Source organism: Rhinolophus sinicus, chromosome 18, assembly GCF_057876585.1.
Source record: "Rhinolophus sinicus isolate RSI-liver-muscle chromosome 18, RSI-T2T, whole genome shotgun sequence".
Taxonomy (NCBI): Eukaryota; Metazoa; Chordata; class Mammalia; order Chiroptera; family Rhinolophidae; genus Rhinolophus; species Rhinolophus sinicus.
Window position 1 is genome coordinate 40,259,642 of NC_142518.1, and position 23,055 is coordinate 40,282,696.

The 23,055-nt window shown below is 49.6% G+C and overlaps 1 protein-coding gene across 26 annotated transcripts in view; it reads right to left on the minus strand.

The window, feature by feature from the left end:
• Nucleotides 1-23,055, minus strand: part of LOC148754611 (P antigen family member 3-like) — a 113,959-nt gene that overhangs the window by 85,555 nt on the left and 5,349 nt on the right. For 23 of the 26 annotated variants that reach the window (XR_016020067.1, XR_016020062.1, XR_016020056.1 and 20 more), the window contains exon 2: nt 5,998-6,171. The exons of 1 other annotated variant lie outside the window; for it this stretch is intronic. Coding sequence is in view for 6 of the 25 variants with exons in the window: in XM_088795254.1 (XP_088651380.1) it covers nt 5,998-6,110 (113 nt within the window). In the remaining 19 variants the exon portion in view is untranslated. Of the gene's footprint in view, nt 1-3,705; nt 4,308-5,997; nt 6,172-23,055 lie in introns of all 26 variants that reach the window. 2 more of the 26 variants (XR_016020068.1, XR_016020063.1) reach the window with 1 other exon arrangement.

Below are 23,055 nucleotides of genomic sequence, written 5' to 3' on the forward strand. Positions count from 1 at the left end.
CTTTGTAACAGGTAGGAGCACAAGCTCTTGAATAATAACTTCAGGGGTAGTAAAGCCTTTCCCTACATCCTTAAATTGCACACAATGTGTGTCTGTGTCAGAATAACGCACCAAAGGATGCCATTAGTTATCAAATATAGCAACTATGATTTCCCATTTGGAAAAGGTACTCCATGAAAAGCTCGCTAAACTGAAATGAAGGCTCTAATTCGTCTTGGTTTGGGTTTTTGATGATGCTGCAGTCCATACACTTATTAACTCAGGGGAATGTCTAGTGTATGAGACGAGATCAAAAATATATTAGCTTTTAAAAGATGTTTCTCTTTCAGATAATCTTTCCATTACAACAAGGCGGGTATAGGTGCTTCACAGCGTTGGGGATCTAAACTCTGGGCCACTTTTCATGTCTGTACGCCTAAGGAAGGCCCAGTGTGTTCATGTTTACAATTTCAGTATTCTCCATTCTTCCTTTCGTGTCGGGGGCAGTGGCATCAACGGGAATATTACGGTATGTAGACCATTGAACTCTACAGAAGAGGAAAGCTAACGCTTCCTAGAATGAATTCCAACACACACAGGAGAAAAGCAGAGTTTCTGACTGGGAGCAGCAGCCCTCTCACCACAGCTTTCCTGCGTGGTCCTCCGTGTTCAACTGGTACCTCAGTGCAAGTCCCCTTCTTAAAATGGAAGAAACAGCAGCTGAGAAAGCAAAGCGGCTCAGAGAGTAAAAAAACGGTAAGGCTGGTAGACCAGGAACCGGAAGGGAGTTCTCCTGAGCCCTGGCCCAAGGCCCTCCAGGAGACCGGAGTGGAAGAAAATACTAGGGAAGAACTGGGTGTCCAATAAGCAGGAGCATTTATGGTAAAGAAGTTGTCACGATCAATGTGTTCAAACTATTCGTGGTCAGTACTGCTAAAATGAGACATAATTGGAAGGAACCTGGGACTGTTTTCTGTTCTGTGAGGCTTGATATAAATGTATGTCCAAGTATTAGCTGGACTTAGTGAGAAAGACATCTACGTTCAGATCAGGCTGGCTTCATACACAGTGCTGGCAGATGCCTTGTTCCCAATTCCAATAGCCTGGCGGTGTTTGGGCCCCTAAGGTCATGTTCAGTGTATTCTTTATACCCACAGCCCCTCATTACATCACCCAAAGCAAGCATCCCAGGCAGCAGGACAGGGTGACTGCAGTTTGGAACCTCGAGACCAAATCACCATACAGTATGTTCCAGAATCCATGGTCTATGAACCAATCATGCAGCAGGCCAGGGTGCTTCTGAAAAGATAGCTGATGAACCCAGGGAGCAATATTAAAGACGCACCATCTCGATCAAGGCCGTTCTCTGCTACGTCCTGTTCACTCCAGCCTCATTCAACTCTTTTTGGAGTGAAGGAAACAGGCTTGAAACTGGAAAGTGTTTGGGTGTGTCCTGAGTCTGTCACCAACAATGTAAATGGATCTCCGTCAAGTGACCTAGTACAACTCAGAAAATCTCATTTTAAGAAATGTTAATGACATAGACTCATGCCGACTTGAAAAGGGCCAAATGAAAACAAAAACAAACAACAACAATAAAAACCCCATGTAGAACTGTTGCTATATTATAATCCACGGCTGGGCAAAGACGGATTTTTACACATAGAAAGAAAAGTGTCCTGAAAATCATATTTCGAAAAATTTCCCTATGCTGAGTGAGCCCCCACTCCGCGTTAGGTAGGCTTCCAGGTGCTGGGGATACAGGCGTGCACCAGACAGGCACTGCGCTCCTGCGGTCGCAAAGGGGAACCCGGAACCCGGGTGCTGCCTTTGCATCTTACACGGGTCGCTGTGTCCTCAACTCAACACTCACAAAAGCTTTCTACATTTACAACACCTCAGCGTTACTTTTCTGTACAATGACGTTAAATATGAAAACGACTTTCAACCCTGTAAAACTGACTTTAAACCCGAAGGAGGTAGAGGTTAGGATGCAAAAAGGAAGGTAAGTACACTGAAAATACAGCTCTTGAAGAAAAATGCTAAGGGGAGTTAGCACAAAACACTAATAATGGCCTAGGCGGGGTGCCGGCACTGTGGTTTGGGTGACCCTTCAGTACATTTATCTGTCGTCCAAAGCTTCTACCCTGACATGAGGGCGTTTCATAACGGAGGAACCTATGGACACAGGCCCAGCCAAGGCCAAACGAGGTGGGGAAAGACAGCGACCAGCGCATTCGGAAAAACAGAACCACAAGTTCCTGAGGAACCCAAGCAGCCCAGGAGAAGAAGAGGTAATTTGGAAGGAACAGGGATTTTTGTCCCCAGGCACAAGCTTTACAAAACAGATCCACGGAAAGGGAGCCCAACAAACAGCAAGGCCCGGGATCGTGCGCAGGCGCAGAAGGAAAACACCGCGATGCGGTGAAGACACTGCCGAGTTTTTTCTAACGAGAAGGGCGGGGGAGCGGGGAGCCGGCGCCTGCGCGGCACAACACTGCCCCCTGCTGCGCACAGAAACTCCGTGCTTCACGGGCAAGTCAAACACCGCTCCGTTTCAGGAGGTTTCCGAGGAGACCTAGGCGGAGGAAGAACAGCGCGCTGACCCCGAAGCCCCGCGGAGCACTGCGACCACCCGAGTGGTGCCGCCGGGCAGCCCTGGGCACGGCCCCCGCTCCCGAGGCTGCCCTCGGAATCGCTGCGACAAAGGCCGCGAGTGCACGCCCCTGGGCGGATGCGCATGCGTGGCGGTGCTGCGCCCGGATTGGCCAGTTCTGAGCCTGCGCGCGGGGGCGCCGTGAGGTCGTTGCCGTTCGCCCTGCAGCCTTGTGCCGGAGGTGCCTTCTGCACCCTGTTTGCACTGTGCGCTAGCGTCCCCGCTCTGTGACGTCCACGTCCTGTCGCCCGACTGACACAGCGGTCCCTGCGCCCCTCGTGCGGCGCCTGTACCACTGCCCTAGTCATCCTGCTCCCGCCCGGCCTACTCAGCTTCTGCCTTCGGCTGGCGGGCCTGAGACACCGTCCTCCTCCCCCTCCTCTTCCTCTCAGCCTCACTTTCGGGAACCCTCTGGGCCCAGGGGCCTCGCCCTGGCCTAAGCAGAGCCTCTCTGTCCTCAGACATGCTATGGTCCTCCGGATACCGCATCCCCTGCCCAAGGTACAGCCTGGGGCATCAGGGAATCCACCCCACCTATGTCCCCCCCCCCCACATACACACACACAAATGAACACATGATGTCCCTTTGTAGCCCTCCGTGACTAGTCACCTCAACACCCTGCCATAGGAGTCCAGCTCCCTCACTCTAATGGGTCTGCTCATACAGCCTTCAACTTCTGGGGGTGTCCAGTGTGGACCCCACAGCTTTGGACATCTTCCATCAGGCCCCGTCTTACCCAGCTTACTCAGTACCACAAACTGCCCATCAGGCACCCTCTCTAGCTGTTCTCTCCTGTCCTTACTCTGCTGCTCTGTGTCAATAAGTCCATGTCTCTGTCTGAGACCCTGAGCAGTGATCACAGAACTGGAAACTTGACTGAATTATCTTAAATCCATGATCAGGAAAGCATTACTTCTCACTTTCCATGTCATGCTACCGACACAACTGCCTTATTCACAGGGGACCCACTTCCTTTCCAATGGCCTCAGCGAATAATTCATGGAGAAGACAGAAGTAATGGGGGGGGGACTTCTGAGAGCTGCCCCAAACCAATCCACGTCTTTCTGACCTGGCATCCTCTGCTGCCCGGGAGGATTCCCGCTCCTCACTGCAGCCTGCCATCACCCAGTGTTCAGGATTCCATGCCTTCCAGCTGCTCCGGGAACTTGCTCCTGCACTTACCACACTCCTCTCCTGAACCCTCACCTCCTTCTGCATGCAGCCTTCCCCCAACAGAGGGGTGCTTGGAAACCCATCTCCTTCCCACGTGTCATTCTGCAGCTGCTGGCGCGATAAACGTGTTGATTTTAAAAGCAAAACTATTTCCAGTGCTGGTGATGGCTCCATGTCAAGGAGAGCAATGGCTGGGTACCCCATTTCTTTTTCAGGGCCCATGCCCCCGGCCACTGGAGATACTTTTATTTTCACATTATACTGGAGGGAGGAATTAATTGAGGGAGAGGGGCGGACCTGGACAGTTTTCAATACGGCTGCAGTGTGAGTTAAACCTTTGGAGTTTGCTTTTTACTCTTGAAGGCTTGACAGAAATTACGTACAACAGAAACTGTTCCACCCTACATCATTTTACCTCTTTCTTCATTATGCAGGACTCAGCTCGTACCTAGTTTACTTCATGGTTTCCTGTAGATTGTAGTAGCGTGGTCTGTAGAACTGGCATTGGGGGCAGAATAGTCGACACAGTCATTATAAAGTTTACTCCCTAAAACATGTTAAATCTGGCTTTCTCAGATTTTCCCTCAGTGCATTTCAGACTTTTAAAACTGTAAACATAAAGCAATTAAACGCTTCTATTTCACTATGTGTGCAACACTTTGAACGAGAAGTTTGATTTTAAACTTATATGCGCTATGGAGGTTTTTTAATGAGGGAAATAAATGCCGTCTACAGTGACTGAAAAAAAAACTGTTTCAACTTCTCCTGTTTATCTGCTCAACCCCCTTCAACACAACTTTTGTCCCTACCACTCCACTGCTGCTGGTCTTGTCAAGGCCACAACTAATTTCCATATTTTCTGATCCCACATATGCTTTTGTATGCTCATCTTAGATATGATTTTGTCGCCTTGGCCCATGTGACCATGCTGTTCTTCCTCACTCTACTTCATTTTATATTTCTGACGTGAGGGGTTTAGTGACCACATATGGTCCGAACATTCTGGACAAGGCACACGTTGCACAGTGTGCTCCGTTGACCTGGATAGAGTAGGGGAAGTCGGGGGTCAACATGAAAGACAAGGCCCCGCAAAGAGTGTCTGTTCCAGTCACGGGGGGAAAGGCCCACAGGGGCAGTGGCAGGCACAGGTCACAGAGCTCAGACAGGGCAGGTGAGACAAGCGGTGCAGAGGCCCTCCATGTCAAGGAGGGTTTCAACCCCTTCTCTCTCTAGACTCACAGGAGGACAGTGTGCACAGTGAGCCAGCAGTGTCTTTGGGCAGAGGGACGGCGCGAGTTTTGGATCACAGCTTTCTGGAGCCAATCTGGGTTCCGCTGTGGTGCAGGTGACACCCCAGGGGCCTGCTCTCCTTGCGGGGGATGTAGAAAGTGGCTGACCAGATCGCGGGTCCCAGAGGGGAACCTGAGCAGGCAAGGGGCAAATGACCCTGCAGCCGAGGCTGTGGAGCGGGCCGTCCTGCGCAGGGGCAGGTTGGAAGATGAGGAACATTCAGAGGGGTCAGCAGAGTGAGGTGAGACTGAGTCGGTCAGGGAGCACTGGGTGCTACCAAGAGCTGAGAGTCAGAAATGCAGTTTCACCAGCCCCACATGGGCGCTGTGGGTCAGTTCACCGCTGGGACTGGGAAAGAGGGTCATCCTTCCTCAGAGACCACCTATGACACTGAGCCACAGAGGTGTGTCATGCATCCCCTTCCCCCATCATCACGCGGGCACACAAGCCACACGTACACCTTCCCCATCCTGTAAAGAAGTAGGGGAGTGGGTGGAAATCCAAGAGTGAGCATTTTCACTGAAACTGATTTAGCATTTGTGCACATGGCTCATTGACAAGTTTGCATCTGACAACACTTAGCAAATTAGAAGTAAGAAAGAGTTCCTCTTTCCCGTTACATTGCAGGGACGAAGGGGGGCGCTCCTCACTGAGAGCAAATCAATCAGGAAAAATCAAGGAGCCAAAGTGCCCCTGCAATCTGGGGAGCACGAGTGAATCTGGGATGTGCGCTCATCCTGGGTACCAGCTCCTCCTCTGCCCAGCTTCCAGTCAGTCCCTGGGAGAGGAGACTGGGGTCCCGGCATCCGCCTCTCTTTAACCCAGGAGAACAATCAACATCTCATAAACAGAACCCTAAAACACATCACAGAAACAGGAGAGGCCCAGACAGACTCACACAGTGGAGGAGCTGAAGAGGGTTGTCAGTGAGGTGAGCACGTCTCCTGAAGGCCGTCCTTGCCTCCACAGGCGATGCCAGGCTCCTTCCCCTCGGACAAGACAGGCCTTCATCTCAAAGCCTGAGTCCTGGAGCTGGGCTTCAGGAAACGTCTCCAGAGCCAGAAAAGCAATCCTGCAGGAACATGAGGAAAGGCGGTATTTTTATGAGACGTCGTTTTCCTCCTCGTCTTTTCTCCTAAGATACATCACGCCAGTGTCTGCACTAGAGTGGAGACGCCCGGCTGAGAATCGCAGTAGTTGCTGACAGACCCAGAAACATCTCCCAAGACCTCCTGCCCAGCCGGCTGTGTCCTCAGAGAAGCGGTTCTTCGAGGGAGACCCTCCCCGTGTCTCCTAGACCTCGCGGCCCCAGGCACTGGCAGGGCCTTGGTCCTGAGAGAGCGCCAATCAACCCTGCTAGTGAAGGGCAGGTGTCAGGTCCCCACCTCCTGGCAACTGGGGTGCCCCCTGCCCTCGGAGTGTTTCCATCTAGGAGATTAAGTACCATTAAGTACTGGCAACAGCAACAATGAAACCGCAGGAACCGTAGCTAGCAGGTGTGACAGGCTTACTTTAGATGGAGCTGTATGCCTTAGAAAACATTAATGTCCGTATTGTCTCATTCGTTTCTTGTAACTCAGAAAATCATACCCTCTACCCGGCTAATCGTCCATCCACAGAGACGGCGGTGCTCTGAGGCCCTAAGTAGTCCCTCAACTGGAAATCAGGGACTAGTCCCGGAGTCTCGGGGGCTCTCGCGTCTCAACCAGAGGACCTAAAGGGGTCAATCCGGAAGACAGACTGGTTCTCTTCTTGTCACAGCCAAGGCACATCTGATCCCCTTTCCTCACCTTTTGCTGTCTCACATCTGGTCCTATGACCCTTACCATCAAACAGGGGTGAGGAGTTTAGGAAAGACAGGGAGTCCTTCACCAAGACCGTCAGTTCTGATCGTGCCTGGGTTGTGGCCACTTGGCAATGGCAGAAATCTCCGGAGCTTTGCACCCACATCCTCACCGGAGAGCACACCCCCACTCATTTCATGGTGGCCTGCTATCTGCGGCCCTCGGGTAAGATCTGTGTAGACTGCACACTCGGGTCTCTCCCTGCACTTCCAAAATCCCACCTGGACCCTGGGCCCTGCATCCGTTTCGTTGTGATCTGAGCACTAGATGGACATCCCACCTCTGCAGGGTTCAGAATCACCAGGGAGTTCCTTTGCATTGCTCTGTGGTCCAGCCCTCTATTCTCCATGTGCCGGAACACAGAGCACAGCCTCAGGACCACCGGTGATGAGTCTTCCAAGCAGGAAACACCTTGCAGAAGACGTTTTGTCTGACTCTCAAAGCCCTTCACGTGCCCATGTCTCCAGCCCTGCCATGTCGCCAGGAACAAGCCTCTTAGTGTCCGCCTCGCAGGACTGCTGCCTGCTCCCCCAGCGGAACCCCTTTTCACACTGACGCCACCCTTGCTAACAGTGTCCAATCCCTCCCCCTTGCTTTCCCTCTTTTCTGAGTGAACTCAATTGGACTCTCCCCCAGCACCATCTATTGAAGCCTGTTACTTGGAACACATTGTATCTCCCAACCCACAGAAAGCTCTGTGGCCACGGAGGTAAGAACGGGGTGGGAGTGAGGGTGTCGGTCTTCCTGCACACCCAGTGCTGCTGGAAACCACCGCCCCTCCCCCGTCAGCTTGAAGCATCCCCTGTGAGGCTCATCCCAAGTCTCCATGGCTGCGTGATGGAAAGGCGGCTGCGGTTCCCTTTTCCTGGCTACTGTCCTGCTGTGCATGCCCACTGGGTCCCTGGCATGGGCAGGGGGCGCTGTGCAGGGGACAACACCCCTCCCCACTCTCCCTGTCAGCCTGTGATCAGACTTTGGAGGGAAGGGCCCAGGCTGGTGGCCAGGAAACTGAAGCTGGGTCCCTGGGATTCCTGAACAATGGAAAACAACTAGGTGCAATTTACAACGCTGGATGGATTATGGGAGTCTGCCCGCAGCGGGGTTTGTGAATTACCCCTATGATCACCCAAAGGGTGCGTGTGCATGAACACGCACAGACACGCGCAGACGTGTGCACTCACCAGCGCTCCTCCTGGCCTGACTTCCTGACTTGAACTGTGAGCCCACCCACTCCATCTGGCGGGAGCATCTGGGACACAGGGAGGAGGCAGGCAGTGATGGGTCCTGGAGGCAGGACCCAGGACACAGAGAGACAGCAACGGAGTCCTTGTTGTTCTGACGACAACCGCATAACTTTCCTCCAGGACCCACTGGAACATTTGCATTACATTTCCTAAACAGCGTTCTTGAGGTGCAACTCACATATTACAAAATTCGCCCAGTTAAGAGTCCAATGCGGTGACTTTTAGTACATATACAGGTGGAGCAACCACCACCACAATCCAGTTCTAGGACACTTCCATCACCCCAAAGAGATCCGTGTTCCTGTTGGCAGTCAATCCCCATGACCACCTCCAGGCCCGGGAAACCTCTCATCTAACTTCTGTCCCTGTAGATTTGCCCTTTCTGGGCATTTCATGTAAATTGACGGGTGCGTTACATTTTACACCCACTCTCTCCCAACACTTTGTTACTGCGGCTCCCTGCCTGGTCTAGAACTTGACATGCTCCACGTGTCTGAGCATCACTGGATTCCGGCTTCTAGTCTATCTCTTGGGACAATGTGCTGTCTCAGATGTGACCCCACATGTCCTACAGCCCATACTCCGTTGTGGGGACAAAGTCCTTAAGTGGGTTGGGGGTGGGGTAGCCACTGACTCCCTCGGGTATCCCCACCCACCCATTCTCCCTTGTCCCTCCTGGACACCATAGAAAGTCAGCACTCAGGACCGCCCCCAGCAAGCCCCCCAAAGCCACACCAGCCCACGCTGGTCCTCCTCCCCTCTCTCTTCTCCTGGCCACCTCGCCTAACAGGCGGTCCACAACACACTGCCTACCACGTGTACAGGTGTCATTTCTCTCTCCCTGGTTAGAGGCTCACCTCCACAGGACAGGGACTGGCTCTGCAATTCCCTCCCTCTTCCCCACCACAACAGCCGGGGGACCATGCGGGAGGCAGGCAATGGAGACAAGGGAAACCTCAGCTGTGCTAAAGGATTGATTGTCGGTGGCAGGACAGGCCTGGTGTGGCTGCTGGAGGGAGGCCATCACTTTCCGACCTCTGCCAGCCAGCTGGGAATGGTGCCCTCCCTCTGTGTACTGTGCTTTGCACCTCGTAAATTGGGATGGAAATCTCGCTGGATGATGGGACTTGCAGTTGGACCAGAGCCACTCAGTAGGAAAAGCTACATGAACTCGGATCCCAAAGCGGCAGGATTTGGATGCTGAGGTAGCGAGGGCAGCACTGAATGGCCACAGGCCGGGTGGGTGCGATTCCCCTAATGCACAGCAGTGACAGCCGCAATCAGAAGTGTCTGACTCCCACAGACCGACCTTGGAGACTAGTTAACCGTGATGTTCCTAGGAGCGAAATACATAGCAAGCCCACTAGGTTTTTCTGGGTCTGTGTAAACAAAAAGTTCTAGATCAAATGAGCAAGTCGAATTCAACTCAGGAAACACAGACTCACGGCCCACATTTAATTCCCAGACTTGAGCGACGTTACAGACCTCGAACCCCTTAAATGCAGAGGAGGCCTGGCTCCCTTGAGGAATGATCCTGGGACACTGGTGAAAATTTATGCTGTACATCTTTCTCCTAACCTTCCCGGAAGAGAACTTTTACCATGGGGACTCTACATGGTGGAAAGGAATTAACCAGGATGAAATCCTAAATGTAGTAAGAAATTTCACACGTTTTTCCATAAGGCAGGTCCCCTTTGCCTCAGGCAGTTATTTCGTGAGCCAGCTCTAAAGATGAATTCCTTGCTGGGAATGCTTGCATTGAACAAACCACTGAGATCCTAAGGTGTGGGCAGGCAGAGCAGGTAAGGGAAGGAGAGGCGGGATGTCAGTCCAGTGTGGCAAACTGGGAGTAACCTGGAAATTGGAACCCTAGTCCGTAGCAGGGAGATTCCCTGACGGAGGAGTCACCCTCTCTGTGATGTGTCCTCCCCCATCTCGCAGCTTCTGGCAGGAATCCTATTGGGAAGGCAGCCAGCTTATATCAGAAATACAGGGCCGTTCCTCAGCTCCATGTTAGGTTATCCCATCAGACAACAAGCCCCTTTCCCTGGGCAAGTGACTTAGACAAAGCAGCAGATGTGATGTGTCCCTAGATGATGGGCTCACGGAGGGGTGTCTTACATCTGCACAGGTCCCAGGGTCCCAGTTCTCTTCACTGAGCCTCCCTGCAGGTCAGCACAGCTCCTGCTGAGGACAAAACAGCCCAGAGCAGCAACATCCAGTTTCAGCACAGAGTCAGGTGGGGCATTTAGGAACTGTGAATTTCAGGTTCCAAAGAAGCCAGAGGCTTTGCTTTGGCAGCAGCAACGCCAAGAGCTGCAAGGCCACACAGCACTGTCCCATGTCCAAGGGACAAACCAGGCTATCTGAAGCCTCGTGTATCTCGTGGGTCTTAGAGCCCACATCGCCCACTCAGAAATACGCACATTCGCGTTACTTAGAAACCGAAAACTGCTTCAAGAACCGAAATGTGTATCTCCACATAGACCTTGCCTTTTTGCTTGTTTCCCTTAATCCACAGTCAACCATCTGAGCAAAAGCATCACCCATACGAACATGTTTTTAACATTCAGAGTTTATATTCCAATCTGCTCACCAGAGTCAAACAGCAGGGAAGGTGGATCCCATTCATACCTTTTTTTGGTCACGTTTCACTGACCGCGACGATCCTTCCAGCATTTATGACATTAGTAGGATGTAACATTTGACATCAATTTTGCCGCATATCCAGATGCCATAGCATGACACAAAAAAGGCATTTGAAAATGCCTTTGTTTGGTGTTATCGCAATTACAGGGTTAATGGCATGACTGCCCTTTGAGATCCTGACTGGAATGCTGGAAGGAGACTTCATAGCAGCAACAAAAGTGAAGAAGAGCCTTGGAAGGTGTTTCCTTTTCCTCCCTTTGCATTGTGTGTGGCTTTTCTCCAGCCCAGGAATTGATTTCATTTTCCCTCCCACTTGAGGAGATAGAAACTCAAATTTTAAACATATGTTGCCCACCAAAATGTTACCTTTCGGAATCCTAAGGACTTTTTTCCATGCTGCGTAGAGAAGAGAACACAAACCAAAGTCATCAAGTCCCTGTGCTTTTTTCTCCCCTCCCACTATCCAGTGTGGTGAAAGGAGCCAAGGACAACAGTGACCTCAGTGTCCCACTCTGGGTCTATTATTTCCAATTTCCGTAAGTGACATACACTAAGCGAATGGTCTCAGGACAAGATGAAACAGTTTTGCTCTGAAAATCAACAGGTAATGACCCAGTAGCAGCAGAATCACACGTGCAAAGCGGTTCCATGTTCACCCCTTTGTTGGGGAAGCTGCACGCACAAGGGACAGGAGCCAAGAGGAGTGATGAGTGCAGGAGCAGTCCCTGAGCAGGGCGAAGGCATGGGACCCTGAGCACAGGTGAGAGCTGGCTGCAGTCAGGAGCAGGTACGCTCAGGGTCAGCAGGGGATGCCAGGGGAGAAGCACCTCGCCTGGGTTTGCGAAGCTCAGGAACCTCCCCCCCATAGCTTCTGTGCTCTCCATGAATTATTAGGAGAGGTCACTGGAATGGAAGCCGGGTACCAGTGAGTAAGGGAGAGGTGTAGGAAGGTGACAGGGAAAGTGAGAAGCAGTGCTCTCCTGGTCATGGATTCAAGATGAACAGTTCAGGAAGGTGTGGGGTTTTGTCATCAAAGCTGAGGTGCTGTCATGTGGGGTCTCAGCTCCCACTCCCCACATAAGAAAGCAGGACATGGTGAGGCCCCAAAGGAACACCCACGGAGCCACGGAGCCATAGATAGCGGAGTCATACCACTATATTCTCGATGGAGCTGGGTTGCGGACACAGGAAGCGGGAGCCACATCATGTGCAACCTGCCTTCCGCTTATCTGCCAACCAACCCCCCTTGCCAGCTGCAATCTGCTGTGCTAACTGCAATCCACGCTCGCTAGCTCAGCCACCATCTTCTTGCCCCCATTTTCTGCTAGAGTAGCCAAGGCAGTTATATTAGTGGCCAATGGCTCACAGGTGACAGCTGATGGCCAACTAGCCACAGCTGATGGCCATCCAATCACAGTTGATGGCCCTTTACTACCCGAGTGAGCACCTTTCCACGTGGGGCCAAGAGCCTGGAAACTGCACTCCTGGCTCTGTCCCCACCCCAGTGCAGGTCCTTGAGCACCGGGATGGTCGGTTGCCCAGGAGAAAATCCCTAAGGAGATTTTCCAGGGTTGATCCAGTCAAGCTCTTGGGCTGTGAGACCCTGTGGAGGGTTCCCTGGCCTGAGGGCTGAGAGGAGGCAAGTGAGTGTGTCAGCAGTTGTAGGTGTTCACAGGCAGGTGGAGGTAGGGGGAGGGGTGATGGGGGGCAAGGCCTGGGGGGATAGGAGGAAGAGCTGGGGATTGGCCAGGTCCCTCACTTGTAAGGGAGGGGCGGGTGGAGCAACTGGGTTACAAGTGACCCAGTCCCTCAACTGAAAGTCTGTCACAGGGACTGGAAGGAAAGTTCCGCCAGATGTGGGCTCCAGACTGACACCAACCTAAGGGGTCCGTGCGCAGGCCCAGAAACCGTCAATTGTACCACAGCTCCAGCCCTATTGGTGCAGGAGTCCTGGGTACAAGCACTTCACACGCTGTTGCTATGGTTTCGAGGGCGGGACTTACGAAGACGCCAGCGCTTTTGGTTCCCAGAGGTCTCTTGGGCAGAGGTTTGGTTTATCTGGTCCTTATTGGTATAAAGGGTTGACACACCTTCTGTGGTGGTTTTTCAAAGAACTACAGAAAAGGATGGAGTTTGTGCTAGAAACCTGAACGCTGTTTCTCTGGACATTAGATGGCAGTGTGGGACCGCATAAACGTATCCCTCCCCCGCCCTTCCCGTCTGAAAAAAACTGTGGTGAGTCTCCTCCACAATAAATGGCTGCTTCTCTCTAGTCTCCCTGTGCCAGGCCCAACATTGAGCAAAAGGCTCCCTTCAGCAGCATCGCTACTGGAAACCAAGTGTCCTGGCTCCATAGTCTTGTCTTTCTGCTGATCGGAATGTCTTGTCACCAGCTTTCCTCCGTTTGTTTTCGGTTTTTATCCATGTATTCTCCAGTACCCTAGTCACTCTAAGCTCCTTGTAGAATATTTGGAGGATTCACAAATTATAACAAAGCAAACTAAACCGGAGTCCCATCACCCCAGGATGACCATTATTAGCTTGGGAAGATTTTCTTTATTGGTTTTCTCTCCTATAAAGGTGCACAGTAAACACTATGAGATTCATATTGCATTGTGACTTCACCAGATTTTATTAAACTCAGAGCATGAGTTAGCTGTTCTAAAATCATTTGAAAAAGCTTGAAAATTTTAAATTCAGTTCTCTTCCTGAAAGTATAAGTCGTCAAAAAGAGTAAAAATATTTTATTTCATAACCTGACATAGACAGCAGAAATAACCCAATTCCTTTCTCAAAGAGCAATAGCACATTGTAGCCTTCCTCAGTTCTGCAGCTACATTTTTGCCTGTCTTTTTCTTTGCTTACCATTGTATTTTCAATGTATGAAATCCATTTGTTTTCTCTGTCCTCTAGCATGCTCATCTTATATTCCGTGTGGTGAGGGCCAACTGCCCCTTCATCCTGCCCAGGGGGAAGGGAGATTACAGAACCCACTGAGGAGATAAGTCATATATTCACTCCTAGTTTTTCTGTCAGGCGATAAAGGAAATTCTTCTATTTGCAGTCAATTGGGAAGGCAGAGAAAAGACAACAGAAAAATTGAGTAATCATCCACCACCCAATCACTTTCACCTCGTTTTGCATATCAGCTTCATTTTTACGTCCTTGTAATAGTGCAGTATCCAATAAGGTACTCTGAAGTCTCAATGGTTGACGTTAGGTAATTCATTTACCTTCTGGAAATGCCACTTTCTCTACACTCTAGCACATGCACCTTCCACATTTCTTACCTTGTGTTTCAAACATAAAAATGAACGCCGGGACAAACTTCTTGCATAAATCCATGACCACATTTTAGATAATGTGTTGTCATGCTGGAGACCCTGCTCGCTGCGCCATTTGTCGTGCGGGGAGGCCTGCGGGGTCTCTGCTCCCGCTCCCCATACAAGAACGCAGGATATGGTGAGGCCAAAAAGGAACACCCACGGAGCCATAGGTAGGGGAGTCATACCACTATATTCTCTCTGGCGGCACTATACTCTCAATGGAGGCTGGATTCACACTGTCCGCAAACCGCCATCCACACTTGCCAGCCCAGCCGCCATCTTCTTGCTAGCCCCCGTTCTTCCTCCTCTCTCTCTCTGCTAGCGTAGCCACAGCAGTTATATTAGTGGCCAATGGCTCACTGGTTACAGCTGACAGCCAACTAGCCACAGCTGATGGCCATGCAATCACAGTTGGCCATTTACTACCTGAGCCAACACCTTTTTATGTGAGGCCGAGAGCCTGGAAACTACTCTTTGGGGCTCCGCCCCCACATGTGTCTTGCCTGGATTCCTACAGGTTGACACACTTGTCACGTTCCTTTAACTAGGAACCCAGGCCACTGCCCCTGTCATTGTATCCTGAGAGTACTGGTAATTCTTTAAGTGCCTGCTAGGTGACAGGTGAAAACTACGTGGCTACTGTTTCAAAAAGGCTTTTAAGAAGTATTTGTGAGATTCAATATCCATTGCTGTATTTAATTCCCATGCATTTATTTTTATCTTTCTCATGAAAAACGGATTAATGGAAATTCATATAAGGAGATTTAATTATGTTTACAATGAGTGCTTGAGAAAATGAGAAAACGAGACATGAGAATTTTCAATGAATATGAAGTGACATGGACGTGAAGTTAATTCGCTACCTCCATGTCTCCTTTGATTGTTTTCTTTTCATTCTGATACCTGTACTCCTTCCCAAGGGTATTCAATCATGTCTAATCAAGAGCTGCCCACTGGGCTGTGGAAACACATGATCCAGGCCATGATCGGGGACAGGAGACCAAGAACGCACTGCTCCTTCACCCCACTTCTGGACTCAATTCCTGGACCTTGTCCATCTCTCTTCCTTCCACTCTGAAAAGAATGGGATGATAATGACAGGAGTTCATCTTGTCTAAGAGGAGACACTGTAAATTAATTAAAACAGGCCCCACTTTTCCTTGCTTCAATCCCTGTCTCCTTGAAATTGTTTTTCGCTTCTCTTCCCTCCTCTATCTGTTTTGGCACCTCCTGTAACCCGGAAAAAGGAACAAACACAAGACGTACTGTGGGGACAGAGCCCCAGAAAGTAGATTCCAGGCTCTTGGCCTCACATAGAAAGGTGCTGGCTCAGGTAGTAAATGACCATCAACTGTGATTGGATGGCCATCACCTGTGGCTAGTTGGCCGTCAGCTGTAACCAGTGAGCCACTGGCCACTAATATAACTGCTGTGGCTACGCTAGCAAAAAAAAAATGGGGGCTAGCAAGAAGATGGTGGCTGAGCTAACAAGAGCTGATTGCAGAGAGGCAGATGCTGCCAGAGAGAGTATAGTGATATGACTCCCCTACTTATGGCTCCGTGGGTGTTTCTTTTTGGCCTCACCATATCCTGTGTTCTCTTGTGTGGGGGGGTAAGCAAGACTCCCACGGACTCCCCACTGGACACGTACAAAAACAGCTGTCAAACAACTTTTCTGAAGGCTGCTGGAATGAGATTTGCACCAAGGGTCAGAGAAGCAGCAGAACCAATTCCCAGCCTCTCCAACCACACATTAGCAGCTGTTACAGAAACTGCAACCTGGGAACAGCAGAGGCATGGACCTCTCTTCTCCTTTCCCTGCACAGGGACCTGTCTCTCCTTTCCCTCTACATGGGCTTCTCATGCCCTTTGCGTACCCATGTTCCTTCCTTCTACTTTCCCTGTACAGTCTCCAGTTCTGCTTCAGCTCAGAGGTGTCCCTGGTCTGAAGGTGACACACATCAGCTGGATGAAGCCTTTAACCTCCATTTGAATCATTTTAACTGGAGTCTTTTCTCCCCAGGTGCTACCACTGATTTGACCCCAATTTCCCAGCAGCAAAAGCACAGAGTTCTACAGGGTCACTCGCATGAAGGACAGTCGCCACTGGTCAATAGGAAGCATTTTCTGAAGGCAACTCCCAGTGTTCCCAATAGTGAGACTGCAGGGAAAAGTGTGCCCGAGTCATCACAGGGCTCAGATTCTACAGACACGCCTGGCAGGGATCTAATGGCAGCATTTTTCTCATGATAATGGGCATATTTGTACTAACCTGCCAGGTAAGGTTTCTCTGATGGATGAGACGGCAGTACATACAGAGGGCTTAGTGCACTGCCTGACACACAGTATATACGCAAAACGCCTTCCCACATGACTTTGTAACAGGTAGGAGCACAAGCTCTGGAATCATAACTTCAGGGGGAGTAAAGCCTTTCCCTACATCCTCAAATTGCACACAGTGTGTGTCTGTGTCAGAATAACGCAACAAAGGATGCCATTAGTTAGCAAAGATAGCAATTATGATTTCTCATTTGGAAAAGATACTTCATGTAAAGCTCCCTAAACTGAAATAAAGGCTCCAATTTTTCTCGGTTTTGGTTTTTGATGATGCTGCAGTGCATGCGCTTATTAACTCAGGGGAACGTCTAGTGTATGAAGAGAAGATTAAAAATACACTAGCTTTTAAAAAGATGTTTCTCTCTCAGATAATCTTTCCAATACAACAAGGCGGGAATAGGTGCTTCACAGCGTTGGGAGCTAAGCTCTGGGCCAGTTTTCGCATCTCTACTGCTAAGGATGGCCCAGTGTGTTCATGTTTACAATGTCACCCTTCTCCATTCTTCCTTTCGTGTCGGGGGGAGTGGCATCAGCGGGAATATTACGGTATGTAGACCATTGACCTCTACAGAAGAGGAAAGCTAACACTTCCTAGAATGAATTCCAACACACACAGGAGAAAAGCGGAGTTTCTGACTGGGAGCAGCGGCCCTCTCACCACCGCTTTCCTGCATGCGCCTCCGTGTTCAACTGATACCTCAGTGCAAGTCCCCTCCTTAAAGTGGTAGACACAGCAGCTCAGAAAGCAAAGCAGCTCAGAGAGCAAAAACGGTAAGGCTGGTAGACCAGGAACCAGAAGGGAGTTCTCCTGAGCCCAGGCCCAAGGCCCTCCAGGAGACCGGAGTGGAAGAAAATACTAGGGAAGAACTGGGTGTCCAATAAGCAGGAGCATTTATGGTAAAGAAGTTGTCACGATCAAAGTGTTCGAACTATTCGTGGTCAGTGCTGTTAGGGTTAGGGTTAGGGTTAGGGTTAGAAGGAACTTGGGACTTTTTTCTCTTATGTGATGCTTGATAAAAATGCATGTCCAAGTAGTAACTGGACTTAGTGAGAAAGGCATCTACGTTCAGATCAGGCTGGCTTCATACAAAGTGGGGGCAGATGCCTTGTTCCCAATTCCAATAGCTTGGCCGTGTTTGGGCCCCTAAGTTCATGTTCAGTGTATTCTTTATACCCACAGCCCCTCATTACATGACCCAAAGCAAGTCTCCCAGGCAACAGGACAGGGTGACTGCAGTTTGGAACCATGAGACCAAATCACCATCCAGTATGTTCTAGAATCAATGTTCTATGAACCAAATATGCAGCAGGCCAGGGTGCTTCTGAAAAGATAGCTGATGAACCCAGGGAGCAATATTAAAGACGCACCATCTCGATCAAGGCCGTTCTCTGCTACGTCCTGTTCACTCCAGCCTCATTCAACTCTTTTTGGAGTGAAGGAAACAGGCTTGAAACTGGAAAGTGTTTGGGTGTGTCCTGAGTCTGTCACCAACAATGTAAATGGATCTCTGTCAAGTGACCTAGTACAACTCAGAAAATCTCATTTTAAGAAATGTTAATGACATAGACTCATGCCGACTTGAAAAGGGCCAAATGAAAACAAAAACAAACAACAACAATAAAAACCCCATGTAGAACTGTTGCTATATTATAATCCACGGCTGGGCAAAGACGGATTTTTACACATAGAAAGAAAAGTGTCCTGAAAATCATATTTCGAAAAATTTCCCTATGCTGAGTGAGCCCCCACTCCGCGTTAGGTAGGCTTCCAGGTGCTGGGGATACAGGCGTGCACCAGACAGGCACTGCGCTCCTGCGGTCGCAAAGGTGAACCCGGGTGCTGCCTTTGCATCTTACATGGGTCGCTGTGTCCTCAACTCAACACTCACAAAAGCTTTCTACATTTACAACACCTCAGCGTTACTTTTCTGTACAATGACGTTAAATATGAAAACGACTTTCAACCCTGTAAAACTGACTTTAAAGCACAAGGAGGTAGAGGTTAGGATGCAAAAAGGAAGGTAAGTACAGCTCTTGAAGAAAAATGCTAAGGGGAGTTAGCACAAAACACTAATAATGGCCTAGGCGGGGTGCCGGCACTGTGGTTTGGGTGACCCTTCAGTACATTTATCTGTCGTCCAAAGCTTCTACCCTGACATGAGGGCGTTTCATAACGGAGGAACCTATGGACACAGGCCCAGCCAAGGCCAAACGAGGTGGGGAAAGACAGCGACCAGCGCATTCGGAAAAACAGAACCACAAGTTCCTGAGGAACCCAAGCAGCCCAGGAGAAGAAGAGGTAATTTGGAAGGAACAGGGATTTTTGTCCCCAGGCACAAGCTTTACAAAACAGATCCACGGAAAGGGAGCCCAACAAACAGCAAGGCCCGGGATCGTGCGCAGGCGCAGAAGGAAAACACCGCGATGCGGTGAAGACACTGCCGAGTTTTTTCTAACGAGAAAGGCGGGGGAGCGGGGAGCCGGCGCCTGCGCGGCACAACACTGCCCCCTGCTGCGCACAGAAACTCCGTGCTTCACGGGCAAGTCAAACACCGCTCCGTTTCAGGAGGTTTCCGAGGAGACCTAGGCGGAGGAAGAACAGCGCGCTGACCCCGAAGCCCCGCGGAGCACTGCGACCACCCGAGTGGTGCCGCCGGGCAGCCCTGGGCACGGCCCCCGCTCCCGAGGCTGCCCTCGGAATCGCTGCGACAAAGGCCGCGAGTGCACGCCCCTGGGCGGATGCGCATGCGTGGCGGTGCTGCGCCCGGATTGGCCAGTTCTGAGCCTGCGCGCGGGGGCGCCGTGAGGTCGTTGCCGTTCGCCCTGCAGCCTTGTGCCGGAGGTGCCTTCTGCACCCTGTTTGCACTGTGCGCTAGCGTCCCCGCTCTGTGACGTCCACGTCCTGTCGCCCGACTGACACAGCGGTCCCTGCGCCCCTCGTGCGGCGCCTGTACCACTGCCCTAGTCATCCTGCTCCCGCCCGGCCTACTCAGCTTCTGCCTTCGGCTGGCGGGCCTGAGACACCGTCCTCCTCCCCCTCCTCTTCCTCTCAGCCTCACTTTCGGGAACCCTCTGGGCCCAGGGGCCTCGCCCTGGCCTAAGCAGAGCCTCTCTGTCCTCAGAGATGTTATACCTATATTTAGCTTCCTGATCCTGCACCCCCTGCCCAAAGTACTTCCCTGGGCAGCGGAGAATCCACTCCACGCCTGTCCCCCGCCCCCACACACAAACACACCCCCAAATGAACACATGATGTCCCTTTGTAGCCCTCCCTGTCTCATGACCTCAACACCCTGCCCTTGGAGTCCAGACCCCTCCCTTTAATGCCTGTGCTTACACACCCTTCAACTTCTGGGGGTGTCCAGTGTGGACCCCACAGCTTTCGCCATCTTCCATCAGGCCCCGTCTTACCCAGGTTGCTCAGTGCCACAAAGTCCCCATCAGGCACCCTCTCTAGCTGTTTTCTCCCCTGTCCATACTCTGCTGCCCTGTCCCAATAAGGGACACATCCGTGTCTCTGAGACCCTGAGCAGTGATGACAAAACTTGAAACATTACTGAATTCTTTATCTTAAGTCCATGATCAGGAAAGCAATGCTTCTCACTTTCCATCTCACGCTACCGACACCGCAGCCTTGTTCACTAGGGACCTGCTTCCATTCCAATGACCTCTACCAATAATTCATGGAGAAGGCATATGCACAATGGAACATTACTCGGCTATAAGAAAAGATGAGATCCTTCCACTGGGGACAGACAACAGGACCGATCTTGAGCGAAATAATTCAGACAGAAAAACTCCAGAACTAGACGACTTCACTCATATGTGGGATATAAAACTGAAAGAAAAAAAAAAAATAGAGAGAAACGAAGAAAGAAAAACCCATAGATACACACAACAGTTTAATGGTTACCAGAAGGTCAGGAACCGGGCTGGTAGAAGAGGGTAAAGGGGGTCATATATATGATGATGGAAGGGGAACTGATTCTGGGTGGTAAACACACAATACAACATGTACATATTATTGTAGAATGTGTACTTGAAAGCTGATTTTAACACCCAATGTCATAACAAGACATTTAACAAAAATTATTTAAAAGTTAATAATCAGTGTGTGACTAACATGCTCTTCTTGTAATCATTCCTATTCTTTCAAAATATAGACTTTTGTTAAATTCTAAGCATTTACACAACGGTGACACACCATTTTGAATTTTCACCTTCATCCTCACTGGCTTTTCATATAGTGAAAAGGTTGTTCAATACAATGGTTAACAAAATTCCTAGTAAGCATATGTAACATTTACTTTACTAAAAAAATAAATAAATAAATACTCAAAAATTCCACCAGAAAAAATGGTGGAAACTCAGTGAAATTAAAATTCATTCTTTAAGATGATGTATAACATTGATGTACCTCTAGGAGATCGAGAATGGGGGCGGGGAGGCGAGCGAGCGAAGAAAAGTTACCAACAGCAGATAGGAAATGGGTGATTTTCCTATAGACCCAGCAAAATTGAAAGGGGCGATATGATAATACAACATTCAACTCTACATAGATACATGGAACAACTTAGAAGAAATGGATCGATTACCCATAAACCATGAACTACAAACACTCACCCAGGTGTGAATAGTCCAGTATCTTTTAAAGAAATGAAATCGGTAGTTAAAAGCCTTGGGGGAGGGGGGAAGCCAGAGAGTAATTAGTAGAAAGAAACAATTCATGCGATTTAAATGTGGCACCATTCTGAGAAGTGTGATGAAACCTCGGGCCGACTCCACCCCCCACCCTCATGAATCATCCTTGTCCAGTTCTAAAAGGATGCTGGGACTGGAGCACCTGCAATCACTGAGTGGTCGTCTGCGTTATCACACTGACTGTGGACCTATTACAGTGCTTGTGTGCAAGGAACCCTTATTTTACTGAACAAGGGCCCCAAAGCGCACGAGCAGAGATGCTGGCAAACCAGATATGCCAAAGGGAAGCTGTAAAGTGCATGTATGGATAGGAAAAACATAGTAGGTAGGGTTCGGTGCTACCTGTGGTTTCAGGCATCCACTGGGGGTCTCGGAATATATTCCCCGTGGATAAAGGGGACTAGTGTAACTCACAGAATATAGGGAAAACAATGCACACGGAAACACTTTCAAATGATGGACATTTTCTTTATTTTTGTTTTGGTGGTGGTTACACAGTTGTATACAGTTGTCAAAGCTCTATAGACTATATATTCCAAATGTAAATTGTATCTCGATGCCGTTGACTTTAATAAATGCAAAAGGAACTGTGAATGGAAGTATTTAATCATTGTCCACTACATCCCTGCTACTGCAGACTCTCTCCCTGTGACTGTCAAACCTGCTTTTTAACTGGTCTCTCATATCCCCTCAGGGGATCCTTGTCACTCTCCCTTTCCCAGTTGCAGGGCTGTCCATTACTTTTGAGACAAAGTCCACATTCCTACACAAGGACGTCAAGGCTTGCTCGAGCCCCTGCCTACTCTCTTCTAATTTGGAAAGTGGACCTTCCCCATTTGTCCCTCTTCTTGGCTTCTTTCCCATCTTCCAATTGTCCAAGCTCCCCCACTTCCACTTTCCCTTCTTCCTGAAGGCTCCCGATTAGTCATCTCCTCTGCATCCTTCACATTTCAGCTTAAGCAATGCCCCTTCAAGGAAGCCTTCCCCAAAGACCTAGCTAAGGTCATTTCCTTCGGTACCACCAATCAAGGCAGTAAGTTTTACATTTATTTGTGTGATCGTTAGATGCACTATCTCTTTTTAACTTTCTTTTTTTCTCATTTTTATTTTTTATTTTTTTATCCTGCATTTTTTTAAATTTATTGGGGTGACAATTGTTAGTAAAATTACATAGATTTCAGGTGTACAATTCTGTATTACATCATCTATAAATCCCATTGTGTGTTCACCACCCAGAGTCAGTTCTCCTTCCATCACCATATATTTGATCCCCCTTACCTTCATCTCCCACGCCCCACCCCCCACCCCCCTTACCCTCTGGTAACCACTAAACTATTGTCTGTGTCTATGAGTTTCTCTTTCTCATTTGTTTGTCTTGTTCTTTTGTTGTTTTTGGTTTATATACCACATATCAGTGAAAGCACATGGTTCTCTGCTTTTTCTGTGTGACTTATTTCGCTCAGCATTACACTCTCAAGATCCATCCATGTTGTCACAAATGTTCCTATATCATCTTTTCTTACCGCCGAATAGTATTCCATTGTGTATATATACCACAACTTCTTTATCCATTCATCTATCGAAGGACATTTTGGTTGTTTCCATGTCTTGGCCACCGTAAACAAAGCTGCAATGAACATTGGAGCACACGTGTTTTTATGTATAAATATTTTCAGATTTTTTGGTAGATACCCAGGAGAGGGATTGCTGGGTCATATGGCAATTCTATTTGTAATTCTTTGAGGAACCTCCACACTGCCTTCCATAACGGCTGCACCAGTCTGCATTCCCACCAACAGTGGATGAGGGTTCCTTTTTCTCCACCGCCTCTCCAACACTTGTTACTATTTGTCTT